General features: G+C 36.3%; 1 protein-coding gene across 2 annotated transcripts in view; it reads left to right on the forward strand.

The window, feature by feature from the left end:
- The window catches only part of DIS3 (DIS3 homolog, exosome endoribonuclease and 3'-5' exoribonuclease), a gene marked incomplete at its 5' end in the record, with an annotated part of 28,602 nt that extends 11,157 nt beyond the window's left edge, over positions 1-17,445 (forward strand). For both annotated transcript variants that reach the window (XM_080798056.1, XM_080798057.1), the window contains 16 exons: positions 416-580; positions 1,709-1,822; positions 1,952-2,089; positions 2,630-2,776; positions 3,531-3,647; positions 3,908-4,009; positions 4,929-4,993; positions 5,081-5,165; positions 7,267-7,394; positions 10,662-10,748; positions 12,539-12,695; positions 14,219-14,433; positions 14,545-14,713; positions 14,846-15,004; positions 15,664-15,786; positions 16,459-17,445. In XM_080798056.1, the coding sequence (XP_080654182.1) occupies positions 416-580; positions 1,709-1,822; positions 1,952-2,089; positions 2,630-2,776; positions 3,531-3,647; positions 3,908-4,009; positions 4,929-4,993; positions 5,081-5,165; positions 7,267-7,394; positions 10,662-10,748; positions 12,539-12,695; positions 14,219-14,433; positions 14,545-14,713; positions 14,846-15,004; positions 15,664-15,786; positions 16,459-16,542 (2,055 nt within the window). In that variant the 3' untranslated portion in view covers positions 16,543-17,445. The remainder of the gene's footprint in view (positions 1-415; positions 581-1,708; positions 1,823-1,951; positions 2,090-2,629; positions 2,777-3,530; positions 3,648-3,907; positions 4,010-4,928; positions 4,994-5,080; positions 5,166-7,266; positions 7,395-10,661; positions 10,749-12,538; positions 12,696-14,218; positions 14,434-14,544; positions 14,714-14,845; positions 15,005-15,663; positions 15,787-16,458) is intronic.
- Positions 17,446-18,285: the final 840 nt, after the last annotated feature.

Here is an 18,285-nt window from a genome sequence, read left to right on the forward strand (position 1 = left end):
GAGGCAGGCAGAGAGGGGGAGAAGCAGGTTCCCTGCTGAGCAGAGAGCCCGATGCGGGGCTCGATCCCAAAACCCTGAGATCATGACCTGAGCCGAAGGCAGAAGCTTAACCCACTGAGCCACCCAGGCACCCCAGGACCCTGAGATTTAGAGAGAAGAAGTTTTCCCAAGGTCTTTTGGTGCTAATGTAAGAGTTATGGCGGAGCCATGTATACAACCCGTATTTTCTGATTTGTTTTCTCTACTTGCTATTGAGAAATTAAGAGGAGGGACACTAGAGAAGAAGAAAAAATATAAAAGAGAACTAGAGATACATAGAAACTCTCAATATAGCTTTCCTTCTGTTAGGTAACCGTCCCATTATTATATTGCCATTAAAAATATCTGAGCACCTGCCGTTTGCTGTTGTACCCAGATAATCTTACAGGGACTTAAAAATTTAAACCGAGCTGTTCATGAAGATATTGTCGCTGTAGAACTTCTTCCCAAGAATCAATGGGTGGCCCCATCTTCTGTGGTTTTACACGATGAAGGTCAAAATGAAGATGATGTGGAAAAAGAAGAGGAAAGAGAACGCATTGTATGAAACCAAGCAGGTTTATCTTTTGTCTGTGTAGCTTTGTAGAATTCATTAATGTTTTGGCTTTAGAGAAAATAAAACAAATTTCATTGCTTTCAGGTTTACTGAATAAGACTATAGTTGTGGGTTTAATATATTTCATACATAATTGATTATTTTCCCTCTTAAATATTTGAATAGTCTTCTTTTGAATTATCTTATTTTGCTCAATAAACAGGTTTAAATATAAAAAGACTGGAACTTGATTATGAAACTCGAATTCTGATGTTCAGTTACATGATCTGTCTGAACTAGGTTTGTCTGAATCAATGAGGTTAAGTAAATACAAATTGGAAATTTTCTGCGTTGTTTTTATGTAATGTTAAAATCCCATCAGCATAATAGATATACTTTGAGGCCCTTACATAAAAGTCTGTTTAATTTCTTCTCTTCTACCATATTTATTATGCTTTCTGTTATTTTTATAATCTAAAGTCTATCTGACCCATTTATTCTGTGTTTTAGGATTATAAGAATAACACAAATAGTTGGAATTCAGACATTAGGAGCTCTCCTTTTTATAAGAATTCTGTTCGGTGCTCTGGAATCTTACTATCATATTATCCTTGCAGAGGCTAGGCCATAGGAGAGTGTTGACGTGAAATAGGATGAAGTCTTTCAGCTATTTCTAATAAATACTCTCTATTTGGGTTTTTATTTTGGTTAAGGAATGACTTCTAAGATACAAGTCTTTTTAGTGAATTAATAAATGCCACATGGCTATTTAGTGCAAGCTACTGCTAAAATCCTAGTCTACTAATTCCCAGACACATATTTGTGTCTGTGTGTGAGTGTAAATCCTCATATTAAAACTGAACAGTTGAATTCTGACATATTTATTCAGTTATATTTATATTTTTTCTGTTTTTTGATTATCTGTTTCTGTAGTGTATTACTATGGAACTATTTCCATGGCTTGCTTTGGCATATTCTGACCTAGAATTTTGAAAGCATCAAGATTCTGTAACTGTGTCATAATTTACTACGTGGAAGTATTAGTATCCATATTCATATTCTGATTTTAAAGAGAAATTGTGTCATTATACTTAAAGGAAAAATAACTGAAGATTTTTTCTTTTTAAATCTCAGCTTAAGACCGCTGCAAATGAAAAAATGTTAAAGCCCACAGGTAGAGTTGTAGGAATAATAAAAAGAAATTGGAGACCATACTGTGGCATGCTTTCCAAGTCTGATATTAAAGAGGTGAGTAAAGCATGTGTTGCTATGTAATTGAAAAATGATAGCTGTTAAATAGAACTTAGAGCCCTCCCCATACCCCAACCTCAGATTTGTGTGTCTGTGTGTAAAATCTTCTGTCCTAATTTTCTTTAGTCAAGAAGACATCTCTTTACCCCTGCTGATAGGAGAATCCCTAGAATTCGAATAGAAACCAGACAGGCTTCTGCATTAGAAGGAAGGCGGATTATTGTTGCCATTGATGGTTGGCCCAGAAATTCCAGATATCCAAACGTAAGCTTGAATGATTTATTTTGTTTTAGAATATTAAATTAAGAATTGAGTATAAAATTGCTTCTTTTGGTAAAAACAGAATCGGTTTTTGAAATAAAATTCATATTGAAATATAGGACTGTTTCACAATTACCTAATAAGTAGTATATCTTATTTGAAAATTAATCTTATGAAATTCTGGTGCAAATTGTTTAATTTTACTCGTTTCCCAAGACATAAGTTTCGATAATGGTTAACAAAAATAGTGTTTGAAACCTAACTAGATTGTAATAAATTCTGAAGCTACTGTATTTGAAGTAATATTTTAAAGTTGAGACATCATAGGAGATAGACAACACTTTGCTGTGTAGGAACTGGGCCCTTAGGAAGTCTCCATCATAAATCACTTAGGATTTATGGACTCATTTTTAAGAAGAAGCATTGGAAGCATTTAGAAATACTGAAGTGATATATAAATGTTCAAGAATTTAGTGTCATAATAACATACACCAAACAAAAAGCTATACAATTCACCTTTCTAACAATACCTTTCGGTTTTAGGGACACTTTGTAAAAAACTTAGGTGATGTTGGAGATAAAGAGACTGAAACAGAAGTTTTGTTGCTTGAGCATGACGTTCCCCATCAGCCTTTTTCACAGGCTGTTCTTAGCTTTCTTCCAAAGATGCCCTGGAGCATTACTGAAAAGGTAATTTGAAAACAATGTAGTGGTCACTTTAATTTGGTTTCTCTATGTGTTTTTGAATATGTAGAACCTGCGGTGCCTGGGTGGCTCAGTCAGTTAAGCATCTGACTCTTGATCTGTAGCTCAGGTCTTGATCTCAGGGTTGTGAGTTCAAGCCCCGCTTTGGACTCCACATTGGGCATGGAGTCTACAAATAATTAATTAAATAAGTAGAAACCATAGTCCCCAATTTAGTCCCCTGCATTTTAAGTTAGTTACAGAACTGTTAGGTATTGCAAAAATCCTTTGTTTTACTGAAAGATACCTTTTTCTGGGGAACCAACACTTATGTCAACAACACTTATGTCAAATTATTCAAAGGTGAAAAAAGCCACAATTTACAAATCGTAATGTGTGGTTACTATGAACAAATAAAACAAAGTTTCTTTTAAAATATATAGAGAGAGGGGCGCCTGGGTGGCTCAGTGGGTTAAGCCGCTGCCTTCGGCTCAGGTCATGATCTCGGGGTCCTGGGATCGAGTCCCACATCGGGCTCTCTGCTCAGCAGGGAGCCTGCTTCCCTCTCTCTCTCTCTGCCTGCCTCTCTGTCTACTGTGATCTCTCTCTGTCAAATAAATAAATAAAATCTTTAAAAAAAAAAAAAAAAAATAAAAAAAAATAAAATATATAGAGAGAAATTGTTGATTTTCATAAGAGCTGTGTTTTATTTATGCTACCAAAATAGTTTTTTATTTCTTAACAAAGTGGCATTTTCTAGGACATGAAAAACCGAGAAGACCTGCGACATCTGTGTGTTTGTAGTGTGGACCCTCCAGGATGTACTGATATAGATGATGCTCTACATTGTAGAGAACTGGAAAATGGAAATTTAGAGGTATTCTTGGTGTAGTGACATTCTTATCCAAATACATAGTTCTGTTTTTGAGTTCATTTTCTTTTGACCCATTTTAGAATTCGTGAATTATTCATGCCTAGTCAGTTGCAGGTCCAGAGACTAATGGACATGTGACAGAAATTGAAATGGGAAATGTGGCCATCCTTTTTCAGTTTTGCTCAGTTTCTTCTCATTAGAACTCTGTTAGGACATTTACCCAATTGAGCATGTTGACATCCTTTTATTTTTATCTTTTTCAGGTTGGTGTTCATATTGCAGATGTTAGCCATTTTATTAGGCCAGGAAATGCTTTGGATCAAGAGTCAGCCAGAAGGGGAACAACTGTGTATCTTTGTGAAAAGGTAAATGGGTTATATTTAAAATGGAATTTTGACACACGCTTGTAACTTTTTCATCATCTTTTATTTTTAATAATAAAATCATCTGAGGTGTTTCCTGAGAAAGGTGTTTCCAGCCTCAGTATTCAGTGAAATACGAGGAATAAGTATCATGTGAGTGGTGCATTGTTAGCTTGTAAAAACCATGAGAACTTTTGAATTCTTGAACAGTCTGGGATAGTACATGAATTAGCCAGAAGACATAGGTAGAAGAAGGTGGTCATGAATCAGTGAAAATAATGCAGAGTGTTTGGTTATTGAGTGGCCCAATTAACAAGTAGATTTGGTTGATATAAATTGTTGTGTTAGCATTTATCTTACTAGCTCTGAATAACTAGTGTATTTTCTGTTGCTTCAAAAGTTTAGTCATGAGTCCATTTTGTCATGACGTATCATTTCTTCTTTTAGAATCTCCCGTAAACTTAAAGAGAAAAGTTGTGACAATAGAAGAGAAAGTTAAAAACTTAGTCTATTATGAATTCATTGTCAGAGTTCTTCCATGTAGCTTTTTCTGTAAAAATATCGTGGCTGTCTTTTTCAGTATGTCTAAAACACCATGTAGTTTGCGTTAGGCATTGGAGAAAGATCCAGTCATAGAGCTGTTGAGGCTTGAGCAGAGATTGCAGACTTGGAGGGCAGCTCGGGGGGCTGTGAAGGGGAGTTGGGCTTAGATCCACTGACATGAAGTCTGGTTTCCTCTCATGTCCTGTTGGTAACAGTTGTGTGGAAATACTTTTCTAGAAATAGACTTATTTCTTCTTTTCTCAGTTCTATTCACAGAGACCTTTCCTCCCTTGTTAAATTAATGCTATTGAGAATGAAACGTCAAATAAATGTATGGATATAGTTAAGTAATCTGTCACTCTCTTTTTTTCTGTTCCAGAGGATTGACATGGTTCCAGAGTTGCTTAGCTCTAATTTATGTTCCTTAAGATGTAACGTTGACAGGTATTGATGCATGTTTTGTCATAAGGACATAGTATTTATTATTTTAACAGATTCCCATTAACAAACACCATCTGCTTTCCCCCATAGGTTGGCGTTTTCGTGTATTTGGGAAATGAATCACAATGCTGAAATCTTGAAAGTGAGGTTTACCAAAAGTGCCATTAATTCAAAGGTTGGTTTCATGGTTAATATAAAATGCTTAAAATCTTTGGTATTCTGTTTTAACAGTGTTACTAGACGGTTTTGAAAAAGTCAGGTTTACTAAGTTAAATTTTTCCTCCGTGTTGTAGCAGGATCTAGTTTTTTCCATTATCTGCTTAATTTTTGATACAGTTGCCTTGTATTCAGAAACTCACAAAGCCTGGATACTTGAGAAGACTAAATAGATGACTTTTTGCCCTAATTCAGAAACACTACTATTTGAAATTATTCCAATATATAAGATGGTCAGTATTTTCAAAGTTGGCATGTATACCATCTTGTGATATTCACGAGTTTTCAGAGAAATGATGTCATAAATTATCGTTGGATTTCAGCAGAACTAGCCTGAGGTTTCACATCAGACAGCAGGGAGCCAGGCTAACATTCTCATCCTTCTCTCTTTTGGAAAGCTCCCTGGATCCCATTATGTTCTCACTTTACCCTTGGTCTTTCTCTGAGGTTTGCCATCATCTAGATGCTTTCAGCAGTTTCAGATGAACTAGTGGTTGGAAAAGACAGTGGTGTTGGACTGACAGTGATGTATAGTGATGTATGAATGATTTAAGCCTTCTTTCATTTGTATTTTTAAAAAGGATGAGTTTATTTTTCTCCCACATTTGTTCAGTGTAACCAAGTTATATGAAGAAAAATTCAGTGAACATAAAACAGAAAACATTTTTGGGAGGGGAGCTCTTAGTCCCTAGTAGATAACTTAGCTCTCCTAAGAATCTGACCTGGCCTCCTGCATTATCTAATCCTCTTATGCTATTCCTGATTTTAACCTGTGAAGCTATTTATTTATTTGTTTATTTGAGAGAGAGAGAGAGAGAGCGCGCGCTTGCACGCACGCAAGGGGGAGGGCAGAGAGAGAGAAGTGAGTCTCAAGCAGAGTCAGTGCTGAGCCCAGAGCCGGACGTGAAGCTTGATCCTATGACCCAGAGATCATGACCTGAGCTGACAACTGATGCTTAATCAACTGCACCACCTAGGCATCTCTCCTTTTTTTTGATAAGCTAAAAAATGGTAGTTTTCCATGAGGTGTGAAATAGGAACAGAAGCATTATTTGTATGTTTGGATTATAATTGGAAATTACTTGAGATCTTTTTTACTGTGATTGGTCTCTTTTTTAGAGGCTTAATTTGGGATATTTCATAGGTTTTTCTGTAAGACATGATGTCTAGACTATTATAGTATTCTTAGTTATTTGTCATTGAGTAAGGAAATAATGATCATCTGGTGAGGATTTCACTTTACGGTCATTGTCGGAAAATAACTTTCCTTTTTACTTTGTTTTAGTGTGACTGAAGTATTTATTTGTTAACTATGAAAGTAAAGTTTAAGCAATTTATTTGTTAACTATGAAGTATTTATTTGTTAACTATGAAAGTAAAGTTTAAGCAATTTACCAATAAATACTGCCATTTTGTTTTGTTTTAAAAGATTTATTTTTAGAGGGAGAGCGTGAGTGCGGGGGAGCGGGGGAGAAACAGAGGGAGATGGAAAGAGAGAATCCCAAGTAGACTCCCTGCTGAGTGCAGAGCTGGATCCCATGACCCTGAGATCATGCTCTGAGCCCACCAAGAGTTAGATGCTCAACAGACTCGGCCACCCAGGCACCCCGTTTTGTTTTGTTTTAACATAAGCTTGCTTATGTTATATAACATATCAGATACAAATTAATGAACCAAAAACCATAGGTGTGCAGTATAAATATTACAGCTAGGAATCTCTCTTTTGTTACTGATTTTAGATTTTCCAAAATCATAAATTTTACGTAGTACAAATATGCAAATATAGTAAACTGGTTTTTTTTTTTTTTTTTTACATTTTAAAAAGATTTTTTGATTTTTAATTTTTTTTGGAGAGTACAAGACAAAGAGAGAAGGAAAGAGAGTCTTAGGCAGGCTCTACACCTAGCATGGAGCCCCATGTGGGGCTTGAGCTCACAATCCTAAGATAATAATGACTGAGCCGAAATTAAGAGTGGGTCACTTAACCAACTGAGCCCCCCAGGTGCCCTAGAAATCAGTTTTTTTATAAGAATTATATTAACATATGGTTTTCCTTTTAGGCTTCCCTTACATATGCTGAAGCTCAGATGAGAATTGATTCTGCAGCCATGAATGATGAGATTACCACTAGTCTCCGTGGACTAAACAAACTAGCTAAAATTTTGAAAAAAAGAAGAATTGAAAAAGGGTACATTGCAAAAATATTTATTAAGAAGTGTCTTAATTTATTTATCTTGGTAATAAGATAACCTGTGAACTCTTCAAAGTGTTTTATCGTGGACAATTGACAGATTATTTAATGAGCTGAATAGGAAGTCAGGTAGAGACATTCTTTTTCTTCTAGCTCTGTCTTTGTAATTTATTATGTTGAAGAGTTGAAGATCTTAGAATTTTGAGGGAGGCAAGAAGAGCTCCTTAAGACTTTTCTATCAATTGTTTCTAATTTCAGTTAGAAATGAGTTTCCATATTGAACATTGGTTTTCACATATTTAAATAAATAGATGAACTTCTTGCACTTGAGAGTTTGAAGCAATTTTAGAGATTGTTTAATCCAACACTTTCATTTTTTAAATGATTCAAAGTTATATAGAAGCGGTCTTCCCAAAGATGTGATAGCTAGTAGCAGATGTGTGTCTTTCAGCTATTATATCATGGGATTTGCCTAACTGCAATAGTATAAGATAAAAAGGAGTATCCAAGTCCCCAGACTTGTTGAAGTAAAGTAGTTAAAAGAAGTTTGATTTATAAAAGACATCACCAACTATCCGAGTAAAGCAAGTGCATGAACCTTTCTGATGTTGGGCTTGGGTTCCCATGCCCATCCAGGGAAGGGTCACAGATGGTTACTAAAAGTGCTTTTGTTGTGGAGTATGAACTCTAGATCTGTGCTGTTTCTTAAGATGTGCCTATTTAAATTAAAGGAAATTAAGAATTCAGTTCCTGAGTCACACCAGCCACATTTCAAGTGTTCAGTAGCCACTTATGGCTAGTGACTACCATATTGGACAGTATAGACAGAGAACATTTCTATTGCTGCAGAAAGTTCCACTGGATAGTGCCCTTCCAGGTAGTTACACTGAGCCATCTTTATCTCTACTCATGGGACAGTTTTCTGGAATATTCAGTGCGATCCTAAATGTAAAACTTGCAGCTGTGTAAGGATAATTTGGGTGTGTTAAACCCAAAGAAACTAAAAAGGACACAGAACAACACATGTTCATCAAAGGTTTACAGTATGCAAGACATCAGAAGAAAGTTTGAAGATAATTTTTAGAAAGTTTGTTTTATTTGTATTTTTATTTTTTTTAAAGATTTTATTTATTTATTTGTCAGAGAGGTAGAGAAAGAGCGAGCACAAGCAGGGGGAGCGGCAGAGACAGAGGGAGAAGCAGGTTCCCCGCTGAGCAGGGGGCCTCATGCGGGACTCAGTCCCGGGAACCTGAGATCATGACCTGAGCCAAAAACAGATGCTTAACCAACTGAGCCACCCATGCTTCCCTAGAAAGTTTGTTTTAAAAATAAATGAATAAAATGCAAAAATAAATGAATAAAATACCAAAATTCATTTTGGTAGTTTTACAGTAAGAGAAAATTGCATTAGTAACTAGCTTCTCCTGTTTAGTATAGGAAAGATGATTTTTACTTCAAAAACTGTACCTTTAATTTTGTAACCAGACAGTTATCTACTGGTAAAAATAGGTCATTGAGTCTTCTCAGTCTTAGGTGAAAATTGAGAAAACAATCCGTAAAAAAAATTGGTATTTTTTACCTTCCTGAAGACTGTGTTCTGTTTTACATTTATTTTACATCTTTTTCTTTTAAGATTTTATTTATTTATTTGACAGAGATCACAAGTAGGCAGAGAGGCAGGCAGAGAGAGAGGGGGAAGCAGGCTCCCCGCTGAGCAGAGAGCCTGACGTGGGGCTCGATCCCAGGACCCTGGGATCATGACCAGAGCTGAAGGCAGAGGTTTAACGCACCCAAGTTTAAGGTTTAAGCCACCCAGGCACCCCTATTTTATGTCTTTTTTAAAGGATAAGTGTTAAATCATGGTAGACATAACATTTCAGGTGTTTTATGAAGAAAAAAATGATCAAAATGTGATTAATATACCTTGCTTTTTAGGTCAGATGTATTGATAAACAGACTAAGTCTAGTGTCGAGTCTTGTAAAGACTGCATGGCAAGAAAGAATATTTGTCAAAATTCTCTGTCTAGTATTCCTTTGGTAGTTCTAACAAAGCTGAAGAGTTGAGAGAAAAGATGAAGAATTAGCTTGCACCATTGCATCGTTTTCCCTCCACTTTCCGCCGCCTCCATGATTGTTTAGGGTTACCCAACTTCATTGAAATTCTTTAAGTTGGTTTGAAGCTAATCTGATGAAAATAGCATCAAGGTGTGAGGAAACATAAGACTCGCCTTGTTGGAATTTACTTTTCACAGGGGAACTTTCCACCTAATGAAGTGAACCGTTCCGTAAAAGCTTTGGTCTAGTATGTTAGCTGGTACGTAGCACTCCATATCGGCAGCCGTCAGTGTGTGTACATAATCAGGGTAGGAGTTTATCAGTCTCTACATTGGCTCAGCGAATGTGGGCGTACTTTTGAACTGTGGATCTTCTGATGGTACTTATCTATGTGTGGCAGCTTCCCTTTTGCCTCTTCATCATCCCTCACCCCAGTACATTGTTTTCTGTAATAAATAAAATACTGCCAGTTACCTTCTTTATTTATAAAAGTAATTACATGGGGTGCCTGTGTGGCTCAGTGGGTTAAAGCCTGAGCCTTTGGCTCAGGTCATGATCCCGGGGTCCTGGGATCGAGCCCCACATCAGGCTCTCTGCTCAGCGGGGAGCCTGCTTCCTCCTCTCTCTGTCTGCTCTCTGCCTATGTGTGATCTCTGTCTGTCAAATGAATAAATAAAATCTTTAAAAAAAAATAAAATAAAAGTAATTACAAATCCATGTAGCTTAGTAAAAACTCAGTTTGGGTACAGATTTGTAGAAGCACAAGGACTCATATTTTGTTGTGTTACTGTTGTCCTCTCTCTCTCCTTTTTAAAGATTTTTTAAATTTATTTGTGTGAGAGAGAGAGCATGAGTGGAGGGGAGAGGCAGAGGGAGAGGGACAAGCAGCCTCCCCCCACTGAACAGAGAACTTGGTGTAGGTCTCAATTCCAGGAGCCAGGGATTGTGACTTGAGCCCAAGACAGATGCTTAAGCAACTGAGACACCCAGGTGCCCCTGTTGTCCTCTCTTTTTAAATGCATTTTAGATCTGTAAGAGGCGAAGCTGTCAATGAAAATAGAGCATAAAGCTTAGCAGATGGTCTTAAAGCCTTCAGAAGAAAAACTATTACTCACTTGCTGTGATCATTTTCTAATTTAAAAGCATCACTTCCAGAATTATATGTTATTGGCTCACTTTACTAAATTTACATCTGTAATTTTTATTTAGGGCTTTGACTCTTTCTTCTCCGGAAGTTCGATTCCACATGGACAGTGAAACTCATGATCCTATAGATCTGCAGACCAAGGAACTTAGGTATGTAAATTTTTCCTGGGCCAATAGATAGGATTTTTATTTAAAATGTAATATCTAGTACCTGGATTGATAAACAAAACATATTTGTACCCCAAATACCTATTTCTAGTAGGGTAATGATTTCTCTAGATCTTTTTGACTTAAGATAGATAGAAGTAAATGTGATTTTGCTTTTTTTTCTTATATAAAACTAAGGTAAGTATTATAATAGAAGAATTTCCTATTCAAATTGGTCTTGATGTGTGGTGTGTGGGAATGTGACTAGTAATAGTTGTGGTAAGTAAGAGATTGCCCTGGTTAGTTTCTTAAGTATTTAATTAAGAAGAGCGTGGTGTACAAATATGTACAAGACCTTGTGCTTTAAAGCCAGACTGCCTCGGTTTGGATCCCATTTCCAGTAACTCCAGACAAGTGATCTGACCTTTTTATGCCTCAGTTTGTTTGTTGATGAGAGAGGGCTGATAATGATACCTACCTCACTGGGTTTTGTGAAGAGTGCTCAGATGTTATTGTTGGTACCATTGTACTGATTTGGTTGAGATTTAGGAAGCAAGATTATTTTTTATTAAATCAGGCCTCTTTTCCATGCCTTCTATAAGGTAATTCTGAAATGAATGTGCATTTACACTTTTCTAATAGATGACCAAAGATTAAAAATGAGAATATACTCGTTTCTTTGTTAGGAAGTGTGTGCTTTATAATATTAGAGCTAAAATTTAAAAAATACTTTTGGGAAAACTTTTATACAAATAAAACTAATGCTAATGTGAACAATGAGCCTAATATGAAGAGGTTTTTTGAGGAAAATGTCAAATCTAACTCTGCCAAAGTAGAACATTACCCCTTCTTACCAAGAAGACAACACATTTCTAAGACATTGTCTCTTGTCTTAAAGGTATGACTGGAGATCTTCCTAATATTTAAAAAATTAATATGCTTTAGGAATCTAGTCAAGAAGTTTATAAGATGTTAAAAATAGAAACATGAATAAAAGATTAATATGATACCGGTTCAGTGACTTGGGAATAAGAAAATACTACAATGTACACAGAATACAGATCATTTACTAACCTAAGTTTTAAATAGACACAGACTATAGAGAATGAAGAGCAATATTAAATTGGTTAAGAGTTTGAAATCAGTTATATGAGCTTGGGTCTTGACACTACTAACTTCGACTCTCAGCAAGAGAATAATATTACAGATCGTTAGTTTTCTCATCTGCAAAACAAGACTAACCTATATCTCTTTATATATGGATACAGATAGATCAATATTTCACAACATAGTGCAATGCCAGTCAATAATAAGTACCCAGAAGAGCTATTGCAAGTATAATTTCTTCATCTTTGTGATTTATTGGTGAAAATTTTAATTTTTAGCCCAAATTTATATGACCTAAATAGCTTTTAATTCTTATTAGTAAACTTTATTTTTATGGATTTGTAGTTAAATAAAAATGTCTTTAGACTTAGTAAAAGGCGAAGAAAATGCTTATGGTATAGATTTTATATAAGAGTTAGTAAAGCTTCTGTTATTTAAATGCATTTTAAAAGTCTCTTGTGTGAGATTTATTCATGCAGTAGATGCATAGTAAGAGATTGTCAGCATAGCAGCTGAGAAGTGAAAGAGTTAGGTTATGAAAAATACGCATGTGCACACAGGCATACAGATGTTTACGTAGGAAATTCTTCTATTGTCTCAGTGGTGGAAAAGGTAGCTTGGCAATAAATGTGATATATAAATGCCTCAGATTCTGTTTCATTGTTTAATGATTTCTCCATTGGCAGGGAAACAAATTCCATGGTGGAAGAATTTATGTTACTGGCCAATATCTCTGTTGCAAAAAAAATTCATGAAGAATTTTCAGAACATGCCTTGCTTCGAAAACACCCAGCTCCTCCTCCATCAAATTATGAAATTCTTGTTAAGGCAGCTAAATCCAAGGTGAGGTCACATAGTTTGCAAAATCATCTGTATTTGAGTTGTGATCTGTCCATTGTACTAAATAATCTATATTCACATTTGCATGAAAGTTGCATTGTTTTTTGATGCAAAAATATGCTAGTAGTACTTCTGATTAAGGAAAAAAAGTCATCTAACTTGGATACAGTCATCTTTTCTCACATTGAAATCATTTGCTGAATAAAATCCTTTAATGTCTTTAAAGAGCACTCTGTGCTAGAGCCAGAAGTTCCAGACTAAGTTATTTGCAATATCCTGAACATATGCTCTTCCATATCTCTTTGCCTTTATATATGTTCTTTATGCCTATATTACTTCATGCCTCCTCTGAGATGCCTAATTTCAGAGACTTAGAAATAATTGTTTTCCCTCTTATCTTCAACTCAGTTAAGCCCCCTTTGTATCATGTCCCTAAGAGAGAAATCCATTTACTGCATACACAGAGGAAAAGGAAAAACTTAGGAGGGGGTACCATATCCTTGACTTCATTTAGGCCTAATTACCTTTTACCCTTGTGATGACTATGGCTTACATTGGTTTTCTTTGGATCACTTGTTCAGTTCCCATCTCTCCTGTCCAGAAGACAGCTGGAAGTAGTGTTGGATCTCAGGGTATTTTTCTAAGAGAATGATGTCGGTTTTGATTTTTCAGATCTTTATGGTGGGCTGCTAGCCCTATCCATCAGAACAGAATCAACTTCTTCTCTAAGCTTACACTGTAAATTGGGGAATTTTTTCCTACGATCTTATTTCTTTCTAAGACCTGGATAAAGGAAGGAGGATCTAAGTATTTTCTCCTCCCCTCCCAAAACAGAAGACAGCAGTTAGTTTGACCTGTCAGCATATTGAACTGTAGTGACCAGTACAGTGTTAATTTGCCTCTGGCCTTTACTTCTACCTTGAATGGAAGGAAAAGAAATATCTGCAGAAGAAATCCAGGCATACTGGAAAGAATCCAGATCTGCTTTGATTTTTTTTTTCCTACCCCACCATAGAATAGGCAAGCACAAATTGGGCTTTGAGAATAGTGCTATTCTTTTTTTAAAGATTTTATTTATTTATTTGCAGACAGAGATCACAAGTAGGCAGAGAGAGGGGGGGAAACAGGCTCCCCACTGAGCAGAGAGCCCAATGCAGGGCTCTATCCCAGGACCCTGCGATCATGGCCTGGGCCGAAGGCAGAGGCTTTAACCCACTGAGCCACCCAGGCGCCCCCTGAGAATCATGCTATTGCTACCACTGTCCCTTTCCCCTTTGAAACTTCTTCAGAACGTTGATACTTCAGTACCTTTAAATGCATTCAGAAAATTTTTAAGCTTTGATGTTGCATAAAACAGTCATGACTTTTTACAAGCTCTTTTTGGTTCTCTTAGGTTAAGGACAAAAGATATACTTATTATCTGGTCAAAAACATCATAAATGTTGTTTGACTTATATTTTGAAGACACGATGGTACTGATTTTAAAATGTTTAATAGGGTGCACTTCCTCTCTTCTTTACTCTCAGAATTTGGAAATTAAAACTGATACAGCCAAGTCCTTGGCTGACTCTTTGGACCGGGCGGATTCTCCGACTTTTCCGTATCTCAACACTCTCTTAAGGATCTTAGCCACTCGCTGTATGATGCAGGCTGTGTACTTTTGCTCTGGAATGGACAATGATTTTCATCACTATGGCTTAGCATCGCCAATATACACACATTTTACTTCACCCATCAGAAGGTATTTTTTCCTTGTAAAATTATAGGAGATAGAAAATAGTTAATTTTGAATTGTAAAAAGGTATTTTAATGTTAACATACCATGATTATTATTTCTCCTTCATGTATCTAGATATGCAGACATCATCGTCCATCGATTGTTGGCTGTGGCTATTGGGGCTGACTGTACTTATCCAGAGTTGACAGACAAACACAAACTTGCAGATTTATGTAAGAATCTCAATTTCCGACACAAAATGGCTCAGTATGCCCAGCGTGCATCAGTGGCTTTTCATACCCAGGTATTTGCCTTCTGTCAGTAATATTAGGGGAGATGAAGTTTAGTTCACTTTCAACTTAATTTCAGAATACTTTTTGTTAATTTCAAAAATATTTTAAGATAATCCTTAATAAGGCTGTATGTTATTTTACAGTTGTTTTTCAAAAGCAAAGGAATAGTAAGTGAAGAAGCCTATATTCTATTTGTAAGAAAGAATGCTATTGTGGTGTTAATTCCAAAGTATGGTTTAGAAGGTACCGTCTTTTTTGAAGAAAAGGACAAACCAAAGCCAAGGCTTATTTATGATGATGAGGTATAGTATTTCTAATGTTTTGATTTTGGGGTTTTTTGGGAGGGGGTACTTTTTCTTCAATGGTACCTAGAAAGGATAAAATTATTTTTGTACCCTGCAGATGTGCAGATATATTTAATAAGCTTATTCTATTTGTAATTTCTCATTTCATTATATCTTCCCACATACAGATGTTGTCCTTGATTTGTTTTACACCATGTAGTTTCCCCCCTAAGGAAAACTTAAATTATGCTTTGCACAGTTGGACAGATGCATTAAAGTAAAGGAATAAATGGCTGCTTTTAGCTCAGCATTTTTTAGACCTATTTCCAGTCTCTTTTCTGACAAACTGTCTACTTCCCTAACTTTAATAGAACTACAAAACAGCAAACTTTGCCCACAGTACCTTTTCCTCTGGTAGACCAACAATTTGCTAATTAATGGGGTAAGGATCCTGAGATTAATTAACACATCTATCGGACCATCTTACTGAAAGGGGGAAGTATACCCATAAATAGGTCATATGTATGTGAAGCTGTTATATTGCATACTTAGATGTGTATTAAATATGGAAATAATTTTTTAAATGTAGACTTTTAAATTAATGGGAACAGTAAGGAACTAGAACAAACCTTAAGTATAAGATAGCAATTTAAAATTGTAAAATGTGTTTTGTTTAGATACCTTCCCTTAAAATAGAGGATACAGTGTTCCATATATTTGATAAAGTTAAAGTGAAAATCATGCTAGACTCATCCAATCTTCAGCATCAGAAAATCCGAATGTCCCTAGTAGAACCGCAGGTAAGACCAAACTTCAGTGTCTATGTTGTGATGGTATAAAAGGTACATATTGTGTGAAATAGAAGGATACAATTTTAAATTATTTCTGTTTAAGAATAGAGAAATCTTACAAGCAGTGTGGGAGGCAGATATTTATGTAGCAAATTCTGTTTTCTTACTGATTTCCCTATGCTGTGGGATCCCAGACATTTGGGAATCTATGGAAAATGTCCTTAGTGCCAAAGGCAGAGAGCTGAGATCACCTGCCTGGTCCCTTTTCATTTGTATGAGTTTTAAAATCTGCACTTTTAAAGATGAAGATAAAGTATGTATCACTCTAAGATACGACGTCTTAACCTTGTTCGGTTCCAGCACACCAGAGGCCTCTGATGCTGTTTGCTGTAGTGGCTCAGCCAGGATAGACTGGATGTGTTCTCGTTAAGCCACTCTCCACATGACATGCCCCCCCCCCCCCCCCCCCCGTTGAGGTGTCCGTCTTTCACGTTTTTGAACCACTGTTTGTGTGTGAAATATGTATACTTGGTGTGGAAGACCTTTACTAACCTCCTTTCGCCCTCTCTCCAGCATCCTTTTAAACTTGAAGTGTCCGTGGGGAAGGAGATGATGAGAATGAGATTTATTCCTTATTTTATGCTTTCTCTCACCTTATTTTTTCTGTTTGCATTACTTTAGATACCAGGAATAAGCATTTCGGCTGATACTCCAAACATGGACATTGATGAACCAGAGAGAAAGAAGAAGAAACGTGAGAAATAGCTACCATCAACAAAAAAACTTCCAAGACTGGTTTCCTTAAAAAAAAAACAAAAAACCTTGAGAACACTTTTAAACCTAGAAAGTGTGTGATACAGTTTGTTACTTTTAAATACATTGTAATGGTTTTAAAAATTTGCATTTTTATTGAACTGTTTGTTGACTATGTCTGGCCCATCATGCTTGCTACTTCATTTCTAGATTGAACTGAACTATTTATGCATAAAAATTCAATTGAATATCCATCACTTAAATAGTGACAAGATAGCAACCTCAGGGATCTGTAAAGACCATTTAAATGGAGCATTCGTCTGCTCACTAAAGAACAGATTAATTTTATATAAGTAATTTGATTATTTAATATTGATAGAAAAACTATCATTTTCCTATGGAGGAAAATAGAACACTTTCAGAAGTCAGGAACAATCTGTTCTTTCTAAGTCTTGAAAGATGTCCATGTTTGATATGGTAGTTTTTAGATTTCAAGACAATGACATCAAGATTTGTCAAGGAATTCAGTCCTTTGCCATCTTTAATGTACCTAATTTATATGAAGTGTTCCCTTACTGTTAAAAGCTTCCTGCATTTTTATTAGTGGTCCTGAACAGCTGTGTTTGGGATGAATGTTGTAGGAAGGCAAGAAGGATATTTGGAGCTGCCTAGAATAAGTTTGTTTTTTATACCAGATAGTAAGTATGGTGATCATCATCCTTGACCGTTAGCTCACATCTCGCCCAAAATAAGGCATTAGAGATCAAAGAGCAAAATAGAGATGGCACTTTAAACATCTGCATCATGTTATTTATAAAACATAGGTCATGAATGGCTTTTGAACTGTGTATGTATCAGGTTCTATAGGAAAAGGGGGGATTGTGTAAGAACATATTAAAGGGAACAGTCTTAAGTAAATATTACGACTTTGGTGTGCCTTATTCATCACAAAGATTAGTAATTATTTTGTTTTTTAAGAATGTTTTGAGATAGTTATCTTAAAACACTTTACTTTGCTTATTCAGTTTCTAAAGTACTTACAACGTACCAGGCTCCGCACAGAGTCAAGTGAACTGTCTCTGCCTTGAAGGAGCTTGCAGTCCAGTGAGAAGGACCAGCAAATGAATCAACAGGTCTACTAAGTGGGAATAATGACCCAGTGTACAGTCATTTCGGCCCTCAGTGATTGCTGAGTGACTGTTCCAGTTTCCTCCCACCGAGGAAAAGATCCGTATGTTGAGGCAGAACTTGTTTCAGTTTAACGAAGATGACTTTGAGTGGTCTTGGGACCAAGTAGCAGGCTCACATGCAAGAGTGTCAGCATGTCTTTTCTGTGAAGGACCAGCCACGTTAGACTCCGCAAGCCATGCAGTCTCGGTTATAACCGTGGTACTCAACTCTCCTCAAACAGCGGGAAAGCAGCCACAGACAGGATGTAAGCAAGTGCGGCTATGTTCCCACAAAAATTCACATTTCCTAACTTTGATGTGTCACAAAACCCATTTGATTTCCACCTCTCCACCATTTAAAAATCCTTCGCTGACAGCCCATAGTTTACTTGCAACAGAAGGAAAGGGAGGCTTCTTGGTTAAACAAGGCAGTGGCTAACCTTTGGTCTTTCCATGTTTGTTTTCTTGGTCTCATTTATGAGGAAGGCCTAATTCAGGAATTAGTCCTTACTGGATAGGTCAAGATGACCAGAATCCTTATTTTCATCCAAAGCCTTGTCTTCAGTAATCTAAAATGCTTCTAATG

This window comes from Martes martes (assembly GCF_963455335.1).
Source record: "Martes martes genome assembly, chromosome: 3".
Lineage (NCBI taxonomy): Eukaryota > Metazoa > Chordata > Mammalia > Carnivora > Mustelidae > Martes > Martes martes.